This window comes from Apostichopus japonicus, chromosome 8, assembly GCF_037975245.1.
Source record: "Apostichopus japonicus isolate 1M-3 chromosome 8, ASM3797524v1, whole genome shotgun sequence".
Lineage (NCBI taxonomy): Eukaryota > Metazoa > Echinodermata > Holothuroidea > Aspidochirotida > Stichopodidae > Apostichopus > Apostichopus japonicus.
Window position 1 is genome coordinate 769,987 of NC_092568.1, and position 21,881 is coordinate 791,867.

General features: G+C 37.3%; 1 protein-coding gene across 3 annotated transcripts in view; it reads right to left on the bottom strand.

Moving 5' to 3' along the window:
- The window catches only part of LOC139970781 (uncharacterized), a 133,064-nt gene that overhangs the window by 26,748 nt on the left and 84,435 nt on the right, over window positions 1–21,881 (bottom strand). For all 3 annotated transcript variants that reach the window (XM_071976772.1, XM_071976771.1, XM_071976770.1), the window contains exons 9-14: window positions 7,510–7,624; window positions 6,537–6,659; window positions 4,405–4,473; window positions 2,921–3,171; window positions 2,399–2,471; window positions 981–1,274 (exon numbers count right to left, since the gene is read on the bottom strand). In XM_071976772.1, coding sequence (XP_071832873.1) covers window positions 981–1,274; window positions 2,399–2,471; window positions 2,921–3,171; window positions 4,405–4,473; window positions 6,537–6,659; window positions 7,510–7,624 — 925 coding nt within the window. The remainder of the gene's footprint in view (window positions 1–980; window positions 1,275–2,398; window positions 2,472–2,920; window positions 3,172–4,404; window positions 4,474–6,536; window positions 6,660–7,509; window positions 7,625–21,881) is intronic.

The window sequence follows — 21,881 nt, forward strand, 5'->3', positions numbered from 1 at the left end:
AATTTTCCGCATAGCAAATTTGACATGGAAACCTTCAGTTTACCTTCAGTGGACATAACATTCTCAAACAATTTGAACAGGAAACAGGATAAAAGTAACATATATCTTGCTTCTTTCACAAATTGACAACAATTCAATTCAAAAATTACAAACATTGGCGTAGGAGGCGGGGGGGGGGCTGAGGGGGCTGCAGCCCCCCCAACCAAAATTTTTGGTGAAAATTCGGGCAGTATGCTGAGAATTTTTCGGCACCTATTGAAAGAAGAATAATTTGCAGTGTGTTTTTCAAATTTTTTGGTGAAAATTCGGCAATATGCTGAGAATTTTTAGGACACCTACTGTAAAGAATAATAATTTGCAGTGTGTTTTTCAAATTTTTTGGTGAAAATTCGGCAATATGTTGAGAATTTTTAGGGCACCTACTGTAAAGAATAATAATTTGCAGTGTGTTTTTCAAACTTTTTGGTGAAAATTCTGCAATATGCTGAGAATTTTTTTCGGGCACCTACCGAAAGAATAATAATTTGCAGTGTGTTTTTCAAATTTTTTGGTGAAATTTGGGCAATATGCTGAGAATTTTTCGGGCACCTACTGAAAGAAGAATAATTTGCAGTGTGTTTTTCAAATTTTTTGGTGAAAATTTGGGCAATATGCTGAGAATTTTTCGGACACCTACTGAAAGACGAATAATTTGCAATGTGTTTTTCAATGGTTAAACTTGTATTATTATTATCATTATTGTTGTAACAACTTCCCCAATAATTATAACCAATATGGAAGGGTAATAATACGGGAAATGATTGTATGTTATTGGCATGTGATGTAATAACCGACGAATGCCTATGTGCTATGCATATTAACATGATGAACGCGCGCGGAGCGCGCGAAAAATTTCAGTTACATTTTTCGGGCAAGTCGTTACAGCCCCCCCAAATCAAATGAGGCTCCTACGCCTATGATTACAAAACAAAAAAACTTACCTCCTTGTCTTGCAGCTTTCTCGTCTCTTTCTTCTCTCCGGCATCTTTATATCTAGATGAGGCTGTCTCCTTGGTAACCTTGGTAACCTTACCGACTTCATCATCAGGTTTTGGTTTCCTGAGACCCGTGTCAATCCTGGCTGTGATTTTCTTCTTTACCTGTTTGGTAGATTTGACCTTATCTTTGGCGGACGGTTTTACCTTCTCAGACTTCTCGGGAGAGAGTTTGGTTGGAGGAGAATGAGGAATATTAGACTTGTGCCTCTGATGAGGATGATGATGAGTTAACTCCTCCTTTGTAAATGAAACAAAAATGATGTTCCACTTATTGATTTGGTATTAGAGATTATTTAACACTAAACAATGAGGCTGGGATAAACAATAATGTGCAGTGAGGGAGAGTAACTGATTTTACGGGAAGGTAAAAGGGGCAAGTGCAGGAATTGTAGGGTATGGGGGGGGGGGGTGTATGTATCACCTAATCTTGATACTTGATACTGAAATATGATGTAATGAGTCTTCAAAATTTAGAAAATGACGCCTCAGTGCCTTTGCATAGTCTTTGACTATAACTTCACACTTTTCATTCTTCATTTTCTTTATATATATCTATATATTTCATTATATATATATATATATATATATATATATATATATGTATGTATATATATATATATATATATATATATATATATATATATATAGTTATATAACGAAAATCCACGTTTACTCCAAAAGAAAATATCATTAGAGAAAACCAGAGAAATGAGATATGACTCATAATTGACAAATAAGGAGTAAGTTTTAGAAAATATATTTGAATTTTCGGTCCCCCTGGGACCCTGTCAGCAATACTTGGCAGTCGAATGAGAAGTACAAAATGTGACACAATGAAAGTATGACGCTATCTAGCCTATCTAGTCATATCTATCTAGTCATACTTACACTTATCTAGCGTCATACTTTCATTGTGTCACATTTTGTACTTCTCATTCGACTGCCAAGTATTGCTGACGAATATAATATATATAGTTATATATATATATAACTATATATATATATATAACTATATATATATATATATATATATATATACATACATAAAGTGCTGATTTCTCTTGAAATTAATTCACTGGAACATAAATTTGGTGTGACCTATTGAGGTATGAGGTCCATTGAGGTATGCATGGTTCTTTGCCCTCTGACTATCACCTCCAAGCAAAGACATGATTAATTAGGGGTTGTGCCATCAACTATAAGGGGCATAATAGCTCAGTTGGTAAATTGCAGGACTCTTAACCCTGACATCACTGGTTTGTATCCTGTTTTTAACCAAATATATTTTGTTGTTGCTCTTTTTAAGTTTATAAAAAATACGAACAATATCATTATCAAGATTTGAGTGCTTCTGAATTTACCTTGACTTGAGAATCAACGAGAGTGATGTAGTCGTCCACCAACTGCCTGAGCCTTGTCTTCTCAGCTGAATCGCTGATAAAATGAAGAGGAAAAAATATCTTGTAATGATTACCCAGGTTATAGACAGTTTAAAAAATCATTGGAAACCGTGTGATGAAAAGAATATTGATGCTACGTGAAAAAATTGTCCATTATAGGAAGCCCAATCTAGGAAAAAGCCACAAACTTTCAAAGGTTATTTCCAGCAAGAGTATAAATTCATGGTTCTTGCATTTATACATTGACGTTGATCAGAATGGCTCTAAATTTGTTGAGTTAATACTGATAACACTGGTAATTTCATTATTGTTATGAAAATTATGACAAAAAGTCTCATAATATGAGCAAATTTCAACAGCCTTAAACACCTCAAAATGATTTAACATTTAACAGGAAGAGTTTGTTGTCATGGTAACATCCAGTTTTAAAATATTAATACTTATATTAATAATATATTAATAATAATAGATATTGAATCTTACCTATCAGCATACATAGCATCTACTACCTCATAGAATTCTTGCTCCTTCTTTGACCTCTCAACGACCTCTAGGTTAGATTCCAAACACATCCTTGAAGCTTGGACTCTTTTCAGTAGGGTTTCAGCCTGTGATATCACTTTGGATGGCTGAGCTGGACCACCGTGTGATACGAAATGAGTCTTGGTAGGGTCCATCTCGGTAGCGTACTGTCGTGACGGGGAAGTTACAGCAGGCCCATGGCCATGCTTCTTCTGTAAAGAAGAGGGGCCATTTATCTATTAATATCACAATTAAACCCATTAACATTAAATGTTGACTTTACAGCTAGGGTATAATTTCTCTGATATGGCATTAAAACATACTGTTTAAAATTGGCCAACTCTCCGTACAAACGCAAGTGCATATTTACAAGTTGTTTGAGGCACACTACAACAGAACTTTCAGACTTTTATGAGACAGAAAATGAACTTACTATGCAAAATGTTATCACTAAATCATTCCCTGACAGACACAAAATAAAGTAAAAGAAACTTGTGAGAGGTAAATAAAAGTGGGAAATATAGAAGGAACACACCCATGTGAAGTACAGCAACGCAATGCTATTCCTAAATACTTTGGCTATGTACTTAAAATTAAACTTGGTTCAGGTTTCTACTCCAAACAATTACATTTAAATTTACCAGTCTTAAAAACTTATAACCTAAAAGCCAATCACAAGCTAGTACAAGTAGAGTAAAATCATCGTTCAGTTATCTAGAGCATCAAAATGTGGAACAAAGTAAAATATTTTTAGTAACCAGAGTTTTTTGGACAAACTCTGCCAGTTTCATTTTCAGATTGGCGGTGATCAAGTATCTAGTAGTATATTTCATCGCAGGAGTTATCTATACATCCTCTGATCTGTGGTGTATTCAGTCTTCAACACCAGCTCATTGCAGAAAACTTGAAATATTCAAAACCTAAGCCTGATAAGAGAGGTTATCTGAATATTTCAGAAAGATGCTGATAAAAAACTTAATTTAAAAAAAAAAATCACAAATACACAGGGAGGAGAAAAGTTGAATGCCTTATGTTTTATGAGAGATGAAACTGTAGATAAATGTTTCAACTTTGGACAAACTTTACAACCCACCCCCCTTTTTGTTTTTTTTTGTTTGACCCACTTTAGGGTCGCGCCCCATATTCTGAAGACTGTCAGTATAAATCTTATTCTGCATGTAACATTCCAAAATAAATTTACTGCTATACTTTTGTTTTATTGCACACATTGGAGAGATGTTTCTGTTTACAGCAATAAGCTGTATATCTGGTATGGCTAACCATACTATGAGTCCACTTTTCAGATTGCAATAATTATTTTTTTTCTTTCCCTGTTTCTTTGAGCAGCACTACAGACTGCTTTAAGCTTATTATTAGATCTGTGAGGGTCATGAGAGGGTCATTAGAGGGTCATAAGAGGGTCATTAGAAAGTCATCAAGTTTACCATATATGCATCCAGAGGAGGCGGGGCCAGCCTCTTCTCCTGCCATCTCTGTAACTCCCTTTCTGCAATCTACATGAAAAATAGAAGGAATTGGAGAGAGGCTACAATCTAACATGAGGGTAAAATAAATGAAGAAAATCACTCACTTTAAAGAGCATTAGTTTCTTTTGTAAGAAAAATCATCTGAAAAGTGCCTGGCTATTTAAAAACAACTAAATTTCACTGACCTGTGATACAGGAGCGGATACAAGGAAAACTTTAGAATGCTTGCTTCGCATGCAGGCATTCCCTACATTTTACCAGTTGTTTTCGTATGTAAATTTCGTATGTAATTCACTATCATTGATACTCGTCTCCCCGGCCCATACCCGAGAAATATTGGCTCTGCCACTGATACTCATAGCCCCAATCATTACTGTTACATCGTGACTTTGTCAATGAGGTCTTAACGATGGTGTGTCTAGTGCAGTATAGCAAGTCTTATTCAATTCATTGAATAAAACAGATACTGATTCTCACTGACACACTCAGCCACGGTAGCCTTAGCTGATGACTCTGCGTCAATGAGATCCGGTGATGCTGGGTCTAGTGCGGTATCACCGCTTCATAGAGTTCATTGGATAGAACAGATCATGTATGATTTTAGTAAACAAAACAAAAACAATAGCTGGTGTGTCCATCATAATTTGTCATCCAACTAACATTACCCAAGTATTTTTCAAACTTTCCACCTCTAACTTTTTTTTTACAGAAACAATTTATAAACTACACATTTGGCTAACCCATCCAGGTACAATGATCTTTAGCCTACTGATTTTGTTTGTCGAACCAGCAACGAAATAGGTGGGAGTGATATGTTCACCTAATCAATAAAGGGATTGTTCATCCGAAGAACAATTTTGTTCATCCAACATTTAAATCTTTCTCTCTGATTATAATTATCTCCAGCAAAGTCTGAGTCGACCATTTGTTTCTTCCAAACACATTATTGTTATTCACATTAATACGGTGGTGTATCAGGCACATGATACAAAAAAAAAATACAAAATTTCAAATCTAAAAGTAAATCATTTCAAGTTTAAAATCTCAAAATCTTTTATCTAGAAATTTCGACTTCAATAAAGGTAAAATTCCCAACTTCTTAAGCTCGAAAAAATTGTGACATTAAAGGTCGAAACTTCGACCGTGTCCCTTATAAACCACCATACTCTTGTGACTTAAACATACATCTAGATGTAATCAAAAACGTCGGGTTTCAAGTATTTTGGTGTTTCCTGATTAGTTGAAATAGAAATGAGGTAAATAAACCCTATCCTATGGAATAGAAGTGAATAAAACCAAGAGAATTGTAATTCATTATTCTACTTTAACACCCACTAGAATGCAAATCTGGTCAAAAATGAATTAAAAGATGCCATCGAGACATTCAGAAGCAGTACTTGAGAAACTTTGCTTAAATTGTGTCTGATATTTATGTCTTCTGAAGTTCAAATCACAAACATCCTCGGACGTTTGAGTGACAGATACATGCTACAAGATTCATAATGTGGGGCTTACTGATATCACATTTTTTTGGTCCATGATCGAAAAATCATCCCCTTCAGGAGAAATGCAATCCACATTTTTTTCCTAATGTATTGTGATATTTACAATTATTTTTTTTATTTTTTTTGTCTTCAGAGATTTATTTCCCTAGGTGTCTATCCATGCATTGCCACTAGTGGTGGAAATGTCTTGCCATGACAGAAAATGGTGCCAAGGTAGCATAATGTACGTGGTTTGAAATTTGGAAAGATATTTCCTTCCAGTGTGTCATATCATATGATGAAATACCTCCACTAGGAAAGACAGTATAGGCTTACCCTCTCATTTCACCCTTCCAAGCCATCATGTATCAACACAGTACATTTCTAGGACAGACAGATGCAAGCTTAAGAAGAAGAAACAAAGTATCTCGGCATGTCAATTTAATCGTCCTTCAGCTTGCTTAAAGCAATCCACCGAGGGGAAAAGAAAAGTGTCAGAAGGAGGAGAGATGGAAGGTCTAAATAAGATGCAAAATATTCATTCCTTGTAATTTCATCCCTCGCCAAAAATTTCATGAGTGTTGTCTTTCCTGACAGGGTACCCACCTTGCGAGTCTCTGGGGTAACGGCATTTGGATGAGTCCGAAAGTAGGCTGTGGCTGATGGGTCTGGGAGAGCCATATTTGAAGATATCGGAGAGGCTGTGCCAGGAGGGTTTTTGGATTTATCCTGAAATATGGAAATGGAAAATGAATATTTATGTCACTTGTCCATATTTCAATTATATGTCAGGGTGGTATGGAAGAACTTTTCAATTTGGTAGGTCTTGACTGTCGAAGGAAAAACAAAAATTGAATGTTCATGATTGCTTTTGACAAATGCAAATTGACTGAAATAGTCTAGCTAAGTTTTGGGACCCATTGTCTACTTCAGAGTGACAGTGATGGTTATAATCTGAAGGAGAAAGTATCATCTAATATGTCATAAATGTATGGTTTTATTTAAAAAAAGAGGAACATCACAAATACTTTCTTCTCATCATTTGTGGCATAATTGGGATTTTTTTTTTTTAGCAGGGAGGCCTGGAGAGGCACCAACATCACCAGCAGGGAAGGGATGACAAGGGGGGGGTGGATTAGGCAGTAACAGAAGGAAAGCAAAGCATATATAGCAGGATGTGTCAATTCACTCATTCTATAAATCTATATACTTTTTTGGTTCACAGTCTTGAGTTAATTATGGGCACGTCCACTTTCTGTCAGGAAGGGTACAGGTTTCAAGAGGATATTTGGAGCAAAAACAGTAGACTCTACTGTCACAGATTTCTCTTTATCCCCATCCATATCCAATTAAATTGCAATGGTCATTGTATCGCACCAAACCAGGGGTAAAAACCAGAATAGGATATACATACAGTTTTCATGGTTTTCAGGTTGTCTGCCTTGGCAGATTATTTGACAGAAAATGTTAGTACAAGAAAGAAAAGATAAGAAGACAGAAGTTTTGACATATTTAACAAACAATTCCCTTTAAGCACAAGATTGACTTGTCCCTTCCAATAAAATTGTAAAAGAGGTACCTCAAGTTTTCCGGAAACATCTTTTCTTAAGGCTTCTATTTCCTTCAGCAGTCGGTCGGCTTGTTCCTCTGCGGCCTGAGATGTTGATGTCCGAGAAGTCGTGATCGTTGGATTGCTGAGAAAGTGAAGCAGAGCAGAGGAAAGACATTGTTAAGGAGGATGATAAAATGTATACGAGGACTCGAGGAGGATGATAAAATGTATACCGGAACACAGATTTGTCGTTGTCAACTTGAGTTTGCGAACTACGGTGGCTCTTATAGACTTACAATTAAGTACCGTCGACTCCTATCAAAAATTTCGATACTTTTTTTTTTTTAACTCAAACTTTACAACATCTATAGTCTCGAAAAGTCTGGGTTAACTGTTAGTATACAAGTTTGTCATTCTCATACAGAGTGACAGATGTAATATCATACTTTGGCAACAGCAGTACGTGGTAATCAAACACTTTATGTAACGTATACTTTGGCAAACAAAATGGTAATAACAAACTTGCTTGTTTGCTCAAGAAAATGAGGAAGACATATCTACAATGTTTCAGGATAATAGGACACCATGCAAAAGTACCAGAAAAATAATTTTCTGACGTTTCTATCAACTGAGTCTGTGAGAGCGCCCTCGATTACAAAGTTTACTACTGCATTGCTGACGACGCTGAGCGGAAGTGGAAGTGTGTTATTTTCTGTGCTGCATCATGTGTTAATGCCGCCACCTACCCAACATAGGCTGGCTATATATAGGCCACTTAAATATGATGCAAATCCAGGTCAAAATATTTGCGTTATATACTAACGAGGCCTACTGTCTGAAAATTCTGTCTATATTTTGCGTCGAAACTATTTCGCGGAAGTCAAGATTTATGATGCCACCCGCCAAAAGAAGAAGAAAAAAGCTTGAGAAGAAGATATTTATGATCGCGTAGGTCATATATGCACAGGTGAGTTAAAGGACACGATACAAACAGTCTCACAGCAATATGTGGTCGTTAAATAATAAACAAAATATTACAAGACCCGGTGGAATAGAAGAGGCGCATGTCATTACAAATATGGCTAAATACATTAGTGTTATGCATCATAATGTACATTTTGGCGAGGATGATCGACAGCCAGGATGAAAACTATCATATATAGACCTCGCTCTACACTGTCTGTCCTACACTAATACTTGATTGAGTTCGCATTTATCACAGCTTTACATATACAGTTTTATTTACGAAGGTTAAGACTGGTGGGTTTTTACGTAATTACTAAACACTGCACATACACGACAATTAAAAAAAATATATATAAAAAGATATTTGTCTTAAACATCAACTATTGTGACAATTTTTTTTAGTATTTCCTGTTTGGATTCTACCATTTTGGTTCGGTGCCGTAAAGTTTTCTTATTAACCATAACTGCAATGCGCTCGAGCCGATGAATGGAAAATGACAATCTTATAAATGTTCAGGACGTAACTTACATTGCCATTGTATTCTGTGGGAAGGAACTGTATTGAGCTCTGCGAACCTTTACACGGTTGTTATTGGTTTGTTTCGCGAATTTTCGTAACGGTTTCAAGTGTATGTTAATTTATGAAGTATTAGGTAAAACAAGAAAGCAAAGCGATGATAACACAAGGAATAACAAATTATACCCCTCTCTCCCGCCTCCCCCACACCCGTACACACAGAAAGAAAAAAACTAGTGTTTGCACGGGTTACCCGGGTACCCGCCCGACGCGATACTACCCGGTTCCTAATTTATTACCCGAATCCCAAGCAAAGTGTGATTTAAAAAAAAAAAACCGACGGTTAGGCAGATTTCCCATTGACTTAGTGTGGTGTTAGGCTACAATGTGGTCGAAGATAACAGCAATAACGAAGGAACCCGCCCGACGCGATTCTACCCGGTTCCTAATTTAATACCCGAATCCTACGCGAAGTGTAAATGATTTAAAAAAAAATTGCAAACCGATGGTTAGGCAGATTTCCCATTGACTTAGTGTGTTGTTAGGCTACCATGTGGTCGAAGATAACAGCAATAACGAAAGCTTCCCATAGATATCTGATAACTGCGTCACAATTTCAGCTAATAAACAGATGGCTAGGCTAGATTACCCCCATTGACTTAGTGTGGTGTTAGGCAACCATGTGGTCGAACGTAACAGCAATAACGAAAGAATTCCATGGATGTCTTATAACTGCGTCACAACTTCAGCAAATAAACAGATGATTAGGCTAAGCTAGATTTCTCATTGACTTAGTGTGGTGTTAGGCTACCATGTGGAAGAAATGATTATTTATTCATTCGTTTATTTTATAGAAGGAAAGGCTGACAAGGAAGTTTACGAGATGTTTATGGATTATAGACGGGGTAACTAAAAAATAGTAATCGCAAGTGGCTTTTTACTAATCGTTTTTTCCAAATGCGATCAAATTGCGCGAATCGCGCAATCTCGCGGCTAATGCGAAGCCTGGGCCTGCATAATAGATAGTAGTAGTAGTAACAACTGTTTAAGGCTAAATTGGATATTTATATGGTTTGATCAAATAGACGTGCACGAGCAAGCATAAGCATCGGCGGCAGTGCGATGTTTGTAGTAATGCTAATTATAATTAAATAATTAATTAATTAACAAGTTAATGAAACAAACAAAAGCAAATAAAAATTATTGAGGAAGGTTTTATACCTTATCTTACACCTACGTATTTGAACATGAAAACATTGTCAGTAGAGAATATAATGCATTTATTACAGCATCCAATATGTAATTCCTTGAAAATCGTGATACACGAGGGTACCCGGTTCCCGATTTTTGGACCCGTGTAAACACTAAAAAAAACCTTCACTTTTTGACTGCGACAAGCCTAGTTTAAATGGACAATCAGAGGAAAGCCTGTTGCGTTTTTCGTCGATCATAAAAGTGTAAATGACTCCCTCTACATAAACTTTATCAGCTGCCGCATTCGGAGTAGGACGCCAGCTCTCAGCGTGCAGTAATACACGGAAGTATATATGTCGTGGCGGTATACGCTTCAGTCTTACACAACGTATGAAACAAAATACTGTCTTTTTGACAGGTGCCCGAGGCCGTTGCATGCTGAATTAACCTTCATTGCGCAATAATATGTGACGTCATGTAGTACGGACTGCAGCACATCGAGTTGTTCTTCATAATACCATAACAAAATATACCGGACTAGAGAGAGGAACAATTGTATATACTTGGAAGGACTATGCCATCCAAATGAATTGCATTCTGATACGGTATAAAAAATGTATGTGTGTGTGTGTATGTATGGGTGTGTATGTCACAGTATGTGTACGGCCAAAAATTTGACCAAACTTACTGATTATTACTAAAAAAGAAGATGACAGTCGATCAAGTTATAAGACAATCAAAGAAAAAATCCACTTTCCTTTTTGGAACATGTTTATCTAGATTTTGACAAAACAAGTGTCTAGATGACATTATTTTCATCATCGAAGTAAAATAGCGATTTATTCTTAACATTAACATACTTTTTTAAACAAAATCCCAAGGAGTGTGCCATGTCGTTTTTATAAATGTTTATTTGAGTATTGTCAGATATGATTGACGGCCAAATGCAAAGCCATACCCTTTCAACAACGTCTTTCATTGTACACCGTTGCGTATATATAGTTTAAACATGTGTCCTATTTTAATCTAATAGCCACCGTTCGTCGTAATATGTTAATAATGCAGTAATCTGTCTATCTATATGTATTTATATATAGCCTATATATGAGTGATTTATATCCAAAATTTACAACACTGAATATGACTCGCCCCATATAATACCTAACATACATGTCATTATTAACAACCGTCCTATAACCAAATTTATTTGTACGTGCAGCAGCAGTGGTGTTGTTCAACTTCTTTCTCAAGATAACAACAACCCGTCGCTGTGATTTTTATATATGTAAGTCGATCTGTGTGTATCTCTTACAGTAACAACACGACACAAATACCGCCTAATAAAGACTAAAGATAGTGAAATATAATCTCAGGATTTGATTGTTACCATGAGAACGGCAATATCTTCTAGACTAAAACATCACCGCAAGGTAATAGCTAAGCTATAAGCTATAGGCCTAGAAAATGGAATGTAAAACGTGATTTCCGTTTGTTTTTTGCATTGTCTGCGAGTCTTCCGTAGCTGGTTTTAAGGTAAAGACGTCTATGTATACTGGGCACCGAGCTACTTGGTTTCATCAGAACAGAATGACAGCTCCCTGGTCTGAAACAGAGAGTCGACCAACCCACCCTGATCTGAGCAGAGAGATTTTTAATTCGATCCCTCCTTGGTTGGAAAGCATGTAGCTCGGTAGGAGAGACGTGACAAAAAAGGCAGTTGCTATACAAGCAATGTTTTTTTTTTCTCCCCCTTTGCTTTAATCATGGTAAATCGTGTAAAAACTCCCAAGTTAAAGCTTGCATGCACGGCTTAAAAATCTACATGCAAAGATACTCCTAACATGTGTAGTTGGATACGGTTCAAGGGAGTGAAGACTCGCGCACAAAGAAACGTCTGATGCCGGTAATCTGACCTCGTTTCGAAGGAGGTGTAACAGAAGTGTTAGAAACCACCATCGATCCCAGAAAATACAAACACAGCTTGCTACCGTCGGTAATTAGACACTAGTGTACAGTCAATACATGCAGCTACGGTCAATACCCACAGCACAGTGTACATAGCAGCGATGGACATCTCAGGTCTAGATAAAAGATAACAAGGTATCACGTTTCATTACTGTCTGCATTTTGTAGCGACAAGAAAAAAACTTCACTTGCAAGCAACGGAAAGTTAACTTTTTCAGAGGGCGGCACGCGGTTTGGGGCGAGTATTCAATGCCTTTAAGTAGTAATACTGTTTGTACTGCAGCCACGTGCAGCTTTCTTTCTGCCGCCCCCAGTATGATATTGGTCGACAAAATCCGGTCTGGAAAAGGGAGAATTTCAGATTCTGATCACAGACGGTACAACAACAAGTGATGTGAAATCAGCATATTGAGGCGATATTATCCTGAACCAGGTATAGTGTGAACAGGGAGTTGTTTCCATAACAACTCCCTGGTGTGAACGAGGGTATCCGAGCTTGTACGTACACAGTGTATAAGATTCAGTCTTGTGCGCTACTGGAATATCTGGACCGAGCCTGGAGTTGTGGCTCCCTAATCTAGATCAACATGCAGGGAGGGCGATACTTTCAGTATATATTCAGCATCAATCAATACCTCTGGTACAGAGGTTGGCGTTACTGACCTCGGTATAGGACAACCACACGGAATAACACCCTCACATACATGTGAAATATAATTGAATGAAGCCAAAACAACACGGGAGTTCCATGAATTATCTGCGTGAGGTTGTATGAAGTGTAATTTTATACTATAACAAGATAAACAGCGCCTGCAAATTTTTAGAACATAATATGTGGAATAATTGGATATATACTGTTCCATGTACAGTGTAAATTGCGATGTCACGTGAGACACTTGAAGTAACAGATCTTTCCAGTGATTCTGTGCTCCAGTTTCGTCGTCAAATTTTACCAACCTATACAGCAATATAACTCAAATTAAGATCACAATGCACGATACAAATTTCGAAGACAAGCAACCGCCCCCCCCCCACTCCCCACCCCTTTTTTATGACCTTATTTTCATTATTCAAAAGAAGGGCAACAATGAGCAAGGAATCAGTGATGATTCCATTCGGTACTCAAAATTTCGTCGCCCTGCAGGCTATTTTTCACATCTTCATAATTCGACTAGCCTATATGACTGACTATATAGTATATATTATTATGAAAATGAAGTAATCCTTACGAATGTGATATTTCTGTTGTCGAGTGTCCTACATGAGTATGAAGGTTCGTGCGAAGTGGTGTTATTGCAAAGTTCGGTTGGAGCAAAAATCAGATTTAATCATTCACAAATGCAGCCGAAGAAACAAAGCACTTTGAGCCTCTTCTTCCACAGTGGAGTTAACAATTAGTTGACACTCTTCGCAGTCAAAATATAATATAATATAATATATATATATATATATATATATATATATATATATATATATATATATATATGTATATGTATATATATAAATATATATATATATATATATGTGTGTGTGTGTGTGTGTGTATAGTTATATACCTGCCAAGAGTCGACCGACAGACGAGGAGAGATGGAAATAAAAGGCACATCGGCGAAGGTAAAGTATAAATGTACCGTATATAGGCCTATTCCGTTACATCGATACACCCAGCAATAGCCCCATAATGCAGATGATATAATTCTTATAGGCCGAAGGGAAACGCTTCTAACAAAACTTTTTGCCATGTATACAGATGATATATGGTAGAAAACAGCAGGAAAATAGTCTACACTTGAAAAAAAAAGACAGAGGCTGTGGGCCTCTTTAAAAAAACTCAAAGTAAGGCACCAAGCAATCTATCAACAAAGTAACGGAAAAGCTCTGGTTCTCGGACGTCTCGGGATCGAGTCACATTGCTTCCGAAATGAGAGTCATTTCCCAACTCGGTTGAACTAAAGTGACAGGTGCTATACACGAACAAACGCCCGTTGTCTTCACCGTTAGAGATTAAAAACGGTAAAGCATCAACAACAAAAAAAGGAAGGAAAAAAATATATATATATGCAGGGAAAAGGTAAAAGGAATCTTGTCGATAATGGATGGCTCGAATCTATTCCTGACATGCGAGATGAGAGAAGTCTCGGATAACGGATCATCTGGCAAGAGAAATCCCGCCGTTTCTCACAAACCTCTCTTGACTTCGTCCCACCGCTGGCCAAATTCACAGATTAATTACATACAATTTTCTGCCAGACGGTAACCCGAGGGCTTTGTTTGCAGAGAAAACTCATTTCTGCCTTTCAAATGTTATTTTCATTAAAGATAAACGCGGTAATATTAGGAGATATGGAGGGCTTGGAGGGCAAAAAAAGGATATAGATTTACCAGGAGGAAGAAGGGTGAAGAAAAAAAAAAGATAACAGGAAAAAGAAGAATTAAATAAAAAAAATAGAACCTAAAGCGATGGAAGAGAGATGCGAGTGATGATGATGATGATGGTGGTGACGTAGCTAACTGATGGTGATTATCTCCGAACTTGATTGTTCTCCCAATAAATATAATATTCGATGCATTTCACGCTATTAATAATGTACATTAGCAGGTCCCTCAGGTGGAATCATAATAAGCGAATTTTGAATACATATTGTGAAACTCATACCGCGGATAAAAGGGGACACATAATACTATATTATAACAATGCATACCCGCTTCAGTGTACAAAGCGCTTATATACGTCTATATACAGTTTACAAAGATTAATAGGTATTGTTATCATGGTGAAATGGAAGGACTATACATTGCGACAGTTAGTTATACTGTTATACATTAGTGCATGTTTAGTGTAATTGTTGCCAGTCAATGACCTTCGTACTGTACGTCACATCACTGTCGTGTCCTGAATCCGAACAGGACGAGTGGAAAGAGGAGGGAAAGAGGAGAGCGAGAGAGAGAGAAATGGCATGTGTGAACAGAGCAGACTACTTGTAATAAAATAACACGCCGAGTACAAGTACAATTCCCCTTGATATGAGTACACGGTACGAGTACAAGCCTCCAAGCTAGAGTACGATTACTCAACCATACAGTTATATGCTATATGATTACTTTGAGTTGCCCCATGGACGAATACAAAGTAAAATAATGAGTGTAAATACACGGAAGCCAGGCTAGACTGCGAGTACAAGTAGCCTGATTAGGACTCAATGCGGGCTGGAACTGAATTTAACTCCTCGTGGCATGACAGACAAAAGAAGTAGCAAATGGCAGTCTGTTTCAAAGGTGTACGTACGGGAAGGACGAACTAATTGGTAGCTATATGGTGAAAGGGAGCAGGAGGAGGGGGGAAGGGGGTGGGAGATTTGGGGTTCATTGTACTTTCCAAACTATCCATTAGTTAGATATTACAAATGTTTAATGTATACCAGAAAATATATGATAGAACATAATGGCGTCCCTCACAATGGTTCATTCATCAAATTTTCTTGATTTCAATCCACTGTTTTCTCATTTGATGAAGATTTAATACGTTCGATATATGTGAAATTGTGTGTTATATACGGTATGCATGCTACAAGAAGTACTGGTTGAAAATACACAGAGTGCCCCCTCACATATATGAAACAGTCAGCAGAGAAATTGGTAACACTGCGTATAACTTCTATAAATTCCATTCATATCTGCCATGTATTATATTTTAATGGAAGGGAAGCACCCTTCGTAAAACAAGAAAAACAATTAATAGAATAATAATTAAACCCCAGAATTCTTCACTTATTATACTCTTTCGAGATATCTTTGATAACTACACCATGTATACGTAACAGTAGAAAAGGGAGCAATTTGACCTTTGTGCGTCCTACTTTCATCGTACCATACAGAGAAACTGGCGAGTTGCTGCTACTCATGCAGTATAGTCTTATTGTTACGGTAATAAAATGCCCTGGTCGGTTGAAGGTCAAAAGTACTGACACGGAGGGAGGAAAGCTACCACATAGAAGAGCGCGGTGACAATGTATGTCACGGAATTCGCAGTGCATGACTCAATTCAGAGGGTCATTCCGATACCAAATTATGGAACGCCAAATGGGTCTTAAAGTAGACCAGGGAGATATATATAGTAACTCAGTATACTCACATCACCAATGGGTTGGTTGTCCATGATATACCCTGAAAATAATCAGGCGAATACTTCTATGGATATACCCACTGTGGTATACGCATGTACTACATACATATACAGCATAGAACACAGGTGTGTCAGTTTGGGGACGACCTGCAGACATATTCTCTTCGGCCCCACGAGGTTTTCTAAACCCTTTCAATGCCGCCCAAGAAAACCATAAAGCATTATGTAGGCTCATATTTTGGGGGAGTTCTACACGGGGCCTCTAGTTGTGAAAATATATCTCAAGATAACAGACGAAAAATGTGAATGGAGAACTCCTCGATCTTTCATATGTCACATAATTTTGTCACAGGAGTATATATATATATATATATATTAAACTTTAAATTGGTTCATTTTCATATCTACACGCACACACACGAAAGCGGTATGTACGGGCATATGGTTATGAGCTACGGCTGCTCGAATCACCATGGAAACGTTTAAAACAGTTAATTACATTGGTTGGTATTTTCCAGCAATTTTAAATAGGCACAAATTAAGAAAACAATTCACGCCCTCTATTTGTCACAGCTGAATATTAATTAACGACTCATTAATATTTCCATTTCAGCTTGAAAAGTGTGCCGCCCGAACCTTCTCTCATATCATCACATGCCAAATTTAGATATAAACTTCAAAAGATTTTTTCCATCAGAAAGTGAAGTATATAAATGTCAACAGTATTCTATAGTTTTAGCTATACTATTTCAACCCAACAGGATAACATTTTCCTAAAAAAATGCAATTATGTGTCCGGCCAAAATCATGGTATATAACACATTTACCGTTGTACAAGTTATTCCCTACATTCATGTCAGTTACACACTATTTGTATAATCGATTAATACAATAACCTCATCATGTACTTATATATACAGATCTTTATTAATAAATCAAGACTTCACTAGGATCACGGTATAAACTTAATTCATTTTTCTCGAATAAAATTTGAAATATTACACACCAGTTGCTGGTTGATTTCAAACGATTATATACCTTATATGTATTAAACATGAAAACGAGAATATTAAAGCAGAATATTGCATTTTTTTCATCCTTTCATATTGAAAGTCACTTTCAGTTTAAACTGAGAGAAATTTAAGTTTGAAATATACAATGATATATTGTAAACAACCACATTGACTCACACACACTGTCCATACATGTCGTGCTTAGGAGAGGGTGGGGGGGGGGTCGATTTGTTGAAGATATGGACTGCCGACCTGGGGCGGGATCTAAGGGGGATTTCCCATCCCCCTTTGAGAATTGTATATTTAAGAATGTAAATTATGCGGCCCTTTAATATTTTCAAGAAATTTCAATAACGTCCACAACAATTTAATGATACATGATCATAGATTTCAAAATTACTTTATTGTTTGAACAACAACTTAGGAGCCCATGTAACCTGGCACAACATAATTGCGTTTGGTTCGGCCTTCAGTAGCAAAATTTTGAAGCTTCAATGTAAATGATGATAGTATAGTGATATATGGAAAGATGACGTGCAGTCGGCAGTCCGCCTGACAACATCACTACGTTAGAGGCCAAAACAGGATACTGCTGCCCCATCCTATATATTGCTGAACAAAGAATAGCAGACTTTAACCAAAAGTGACTTGAAGGATCAAACCTTATTAACATGGAGATGGGTTGGTGATTTGCTTGAGGGTATGGGTGGGGGGGGGGGGGGTCAATCACAAGACTGCTTCAACTGCTACACTTGATGATTCAACCTCAGTTTGTGCGTTTGATACATTATTTCGTAAGTGGCAATTAGGGTTGGGTTTGGTTAGTGGTGGTAAGGGTTCCTTACCCTTTGATTTATTTGTACTCACTCCCCCCCCCCCCCTCCCTTGCCCTAACGCACACAAAAGTTCTTGGACGGGCCTATCAAATCATGTTTGGTCCAAAACGTTGGTATAGAACAAAAACAAACTGTTCTTCAACTCTCTCAAGATGTCCCTCGACGCTGCTTTAAATGGACGCACAAAAAAAGAGTCCTGCCATAGAATTTTAGATACCGCGGGTTATATTTCATTGTAGAAATTCCAATAAAACAAAACGAAATTACAATATATTAAAAAAAGACATATCGCATATCATACGATTGTGAATTTTGAGTTTAGTATTTCTGCGGATTGAATGATCGTTAAACTTGCAGGCATGAAACAAATAAAATAAATGAACCAAAGAAGGAAATGCGATAAAAAGAGGGAAATAAATGATATATCATACATTTTACACTTGCTATACACGAACCTTATCGTTCTTCTACATAACATAACTACATAGCAAAAACAGGTTTTTTTATATACCGTACATGCAGAGAATATCCGTACTATTCTAAGGGATGCTTACAAATACAGTATACGTGCATAGTGATATCTTCATATATAAAGCGGTGTTTTGGCTTGGGAATTGGGATCATGTTTAATTAACGTGAATCGGTGGTTGAATACATAGTGACGTCATCTTTACATTTCCGGGTTTTTCAATATTTAACGGTTAAAATTAGACAGTCAGGATTTATACAATATTCCACCCCGCCCCTTCTCCCCATCACCTCGTAGCTAAAGGTCATCACCTAAAAGGGTTGTTTTTTCAAAGGACATAGAAATAGGGTAGGGCCGTGTAGGGAGCCCTCCTCGCTATCCTCCAAGAGGAATGCCGAATTATATATTTACTTTAGCAATTGGCTCATGATCAATATATCGTATCCTGCTGCTGTTGACACTGCTATTGTTGTTGATTATTTTTCGTTTCTCGAGGAGGTGAGGAAGGGGGCCGGGGGGCGGGGTAGAGGGTGTCAAACAAGAATCATTTAAACCCTTAAGTGTCCCAACTCCCCCCCCCCCTTTCACTCTAGTGAAATGATAACGCTGGTTCTTTTTGTTTAAAATGCGTTTCTGTCGAGTTTTTTTCTGATTTATTGATTAATTCTTTAATTGATTGATTCTTTGCCTCTTGACTCGTTTCAAAATCAAAGAAACTCGAGATTTACATATTCCAGCAAATAGCCACGTGCCCTGCTAATCTGTCTCCAGCGATCTTTTCAATTTCAATTACAACACTACAGGCTTTATAGGCCTACTCCCACTTACATGATGGTTTCTATACAAACACCACTGAACAGTAAGTATAGTGAATGGATTTCACCCACTATAGGCTTACCTGCTTATTACTGAGACCTACATAATACGCTTTGACTACTAAACATATATGATGGCTCTGGTCTCATCCGGCGGGAGGCGACATATACGATGTTTGACTTTACCTACTGACACAGAGAGATTTAAACCTTTCAATCGATAACCACTTGAGGTAAAATCCAATACATTAAACTTGATCCGAGCTGCAAGAAGTTGTTTACTCTCTCTCTCTCTCTCTCTCATTTAGATCATGATGACTAACATGGAAGGAAGAGGGAGATGAACCTTCGTGCTCTGGTTAATCGCATAATGGCCAAGTAGGAGGAAGGATATTTCTCTAAATATCCGATGACTTTATTTCTTATGAAAAGACCGTAACAGATTTAATTAATCAGCCTAGTTAAAAACAAACTACAGAAAAAGAAAAAAATACCGCCACATGGATTTTTTTGAGGGGGGGGGGGAGGGGGGTGGGCATTTTGCGAAGGGAATTATAAAGTGATAACATTCACAAATATTGACTAAAACGGCGCAAGGATATGTTACAGTGTTATTCCGTCAGCAGTAATGGCCGATGAATCTTGCGCTTGCGCGCTGAGATCTTTCGTCCTTCCCCACCCCTATTTTTGATGGGATCTGCTTTCCCAATACTTTTTGCTGTTGCTGTTGTTAATCCTGCCAATATTGTTGTTATATTATTGTTATTGTTGTATACTAAACACACACACACACACACACACATATATATATATATATATATAATATATATATATATGTATATAATGTATTATTTCGAATTGTTCTCACATACATTCTTGACGAGTTTCGCTTATTGTGAAGCTATCATTTGACGGTGTACATAGCAAGGCTTATTTATTTCCCTGAAAGAAATCGAGAATCTTTTTTTCGCCTATCTTGGATTTCTCGAACACGACAATCGATGCTCTTTTTCAAGGCACCGACATTTAACAGAGCAGTAACATCAACACGAAGATTGGGTTCCTTTATCAAACGTCGAACCGAGAGGCGAAGTTGACAACCAAGAAAGATAAATGATGAAATATGAACGGGGCAACCAGGAGAGACTAAATTATTTATTATTCTGAAGTGGAATTTCCTTTCTACAGTGGCAAAGGATCCATTACAAATCGAACTGGTTGACGCTACTCAAATTAATCCTTTTGACCGGTTAGTATCCGGAGAGGTAGTAACGGGACCCCAGTTTCTGGTCACAAGATACACCACGTATAACATATGACTATTATAAGCATAGTGATATATCACATTCGACTGTAGCCGGTAACGGTCAAGTTGAGGACATCTATATACCAGTGAGCGTAACTCAAAACGGGGAATTTGAATCGAAGATGACAAGGAAAGATTTAAAGAAAAAAAAACCTTTCAAAACATGAAACATTATATCCAATGTCGATATAGGAAGAGATATACGTAATCCATCCTAAATATCATCAGAGTGTTTCCAAAGAGCAATTCAGTAAGGTATATATGGTACGTTGATATTGTAACACGGAATGAACTCTGTACACAGAATTGATTTATGCATCACACACACACCCAGTAGTAAGTGTAAGTTAACACCGCCCATGTATAGAGATGTTTGGGGGCTACTAGATATGCCGGTATACGCTTCTGGATACAAATCTGTGTAAAGTAAGGTACTCGAATGAAGGTAGTATGTAGTGGTATCAAATGTAACATGTACTAGGAATAGACTGCCATCACGGTTGCCAATAGTCAATCTTCATTGAGGCGCAGACGGTTTAAATCATAGAGAGAATTCTAATTAGTTTGAAATATAGACACACACACCGTGTATAACCCCCTTAAATATATTTCAACTATTACGTATATTTTAACGTAATATTATTTTTTCGTAATATTTATAATATAAAGCATGAAACTATACCATAACGCCAAGGTACAGGTAAGGAGACAACAGCAGCCACCTCCATCAATATCACGAACGGTGTAGCCAAGAGGTGGATTCACCGAACTTATGCGATACTTCATCCTATCTTTAGAATTGACCATTTACTATAACCACTCCCTTTACCTCATCTATACCGCAAATATTACCTTTTTTTAGAGCACCTTGATCAGTAGCGTCGCGGGGGCATGGGGCAACATGTCCCCCTCCTCCCCCAATGTCAGGTGTTCCAACCCCCCAAATAAAATGTATACCATATCTATAATGAAACACAAAAGGTTAACTTTTAATGACTATGATTTACACAAGTCTGACTTCAAACTCAGTATGCTGATTTGAAGCTGTTATAATAAAAGCGACGAACACCACACATGTTGAGGGATTGCTTTCTCCCATGCGGCAGTGTATTCTAGTCAAAGTAGTCTTTATCCGTTCTGAGATATTTTAATGGTCTATTTTATTAAACCTCAACGACTGGATCTAAATTCGAGG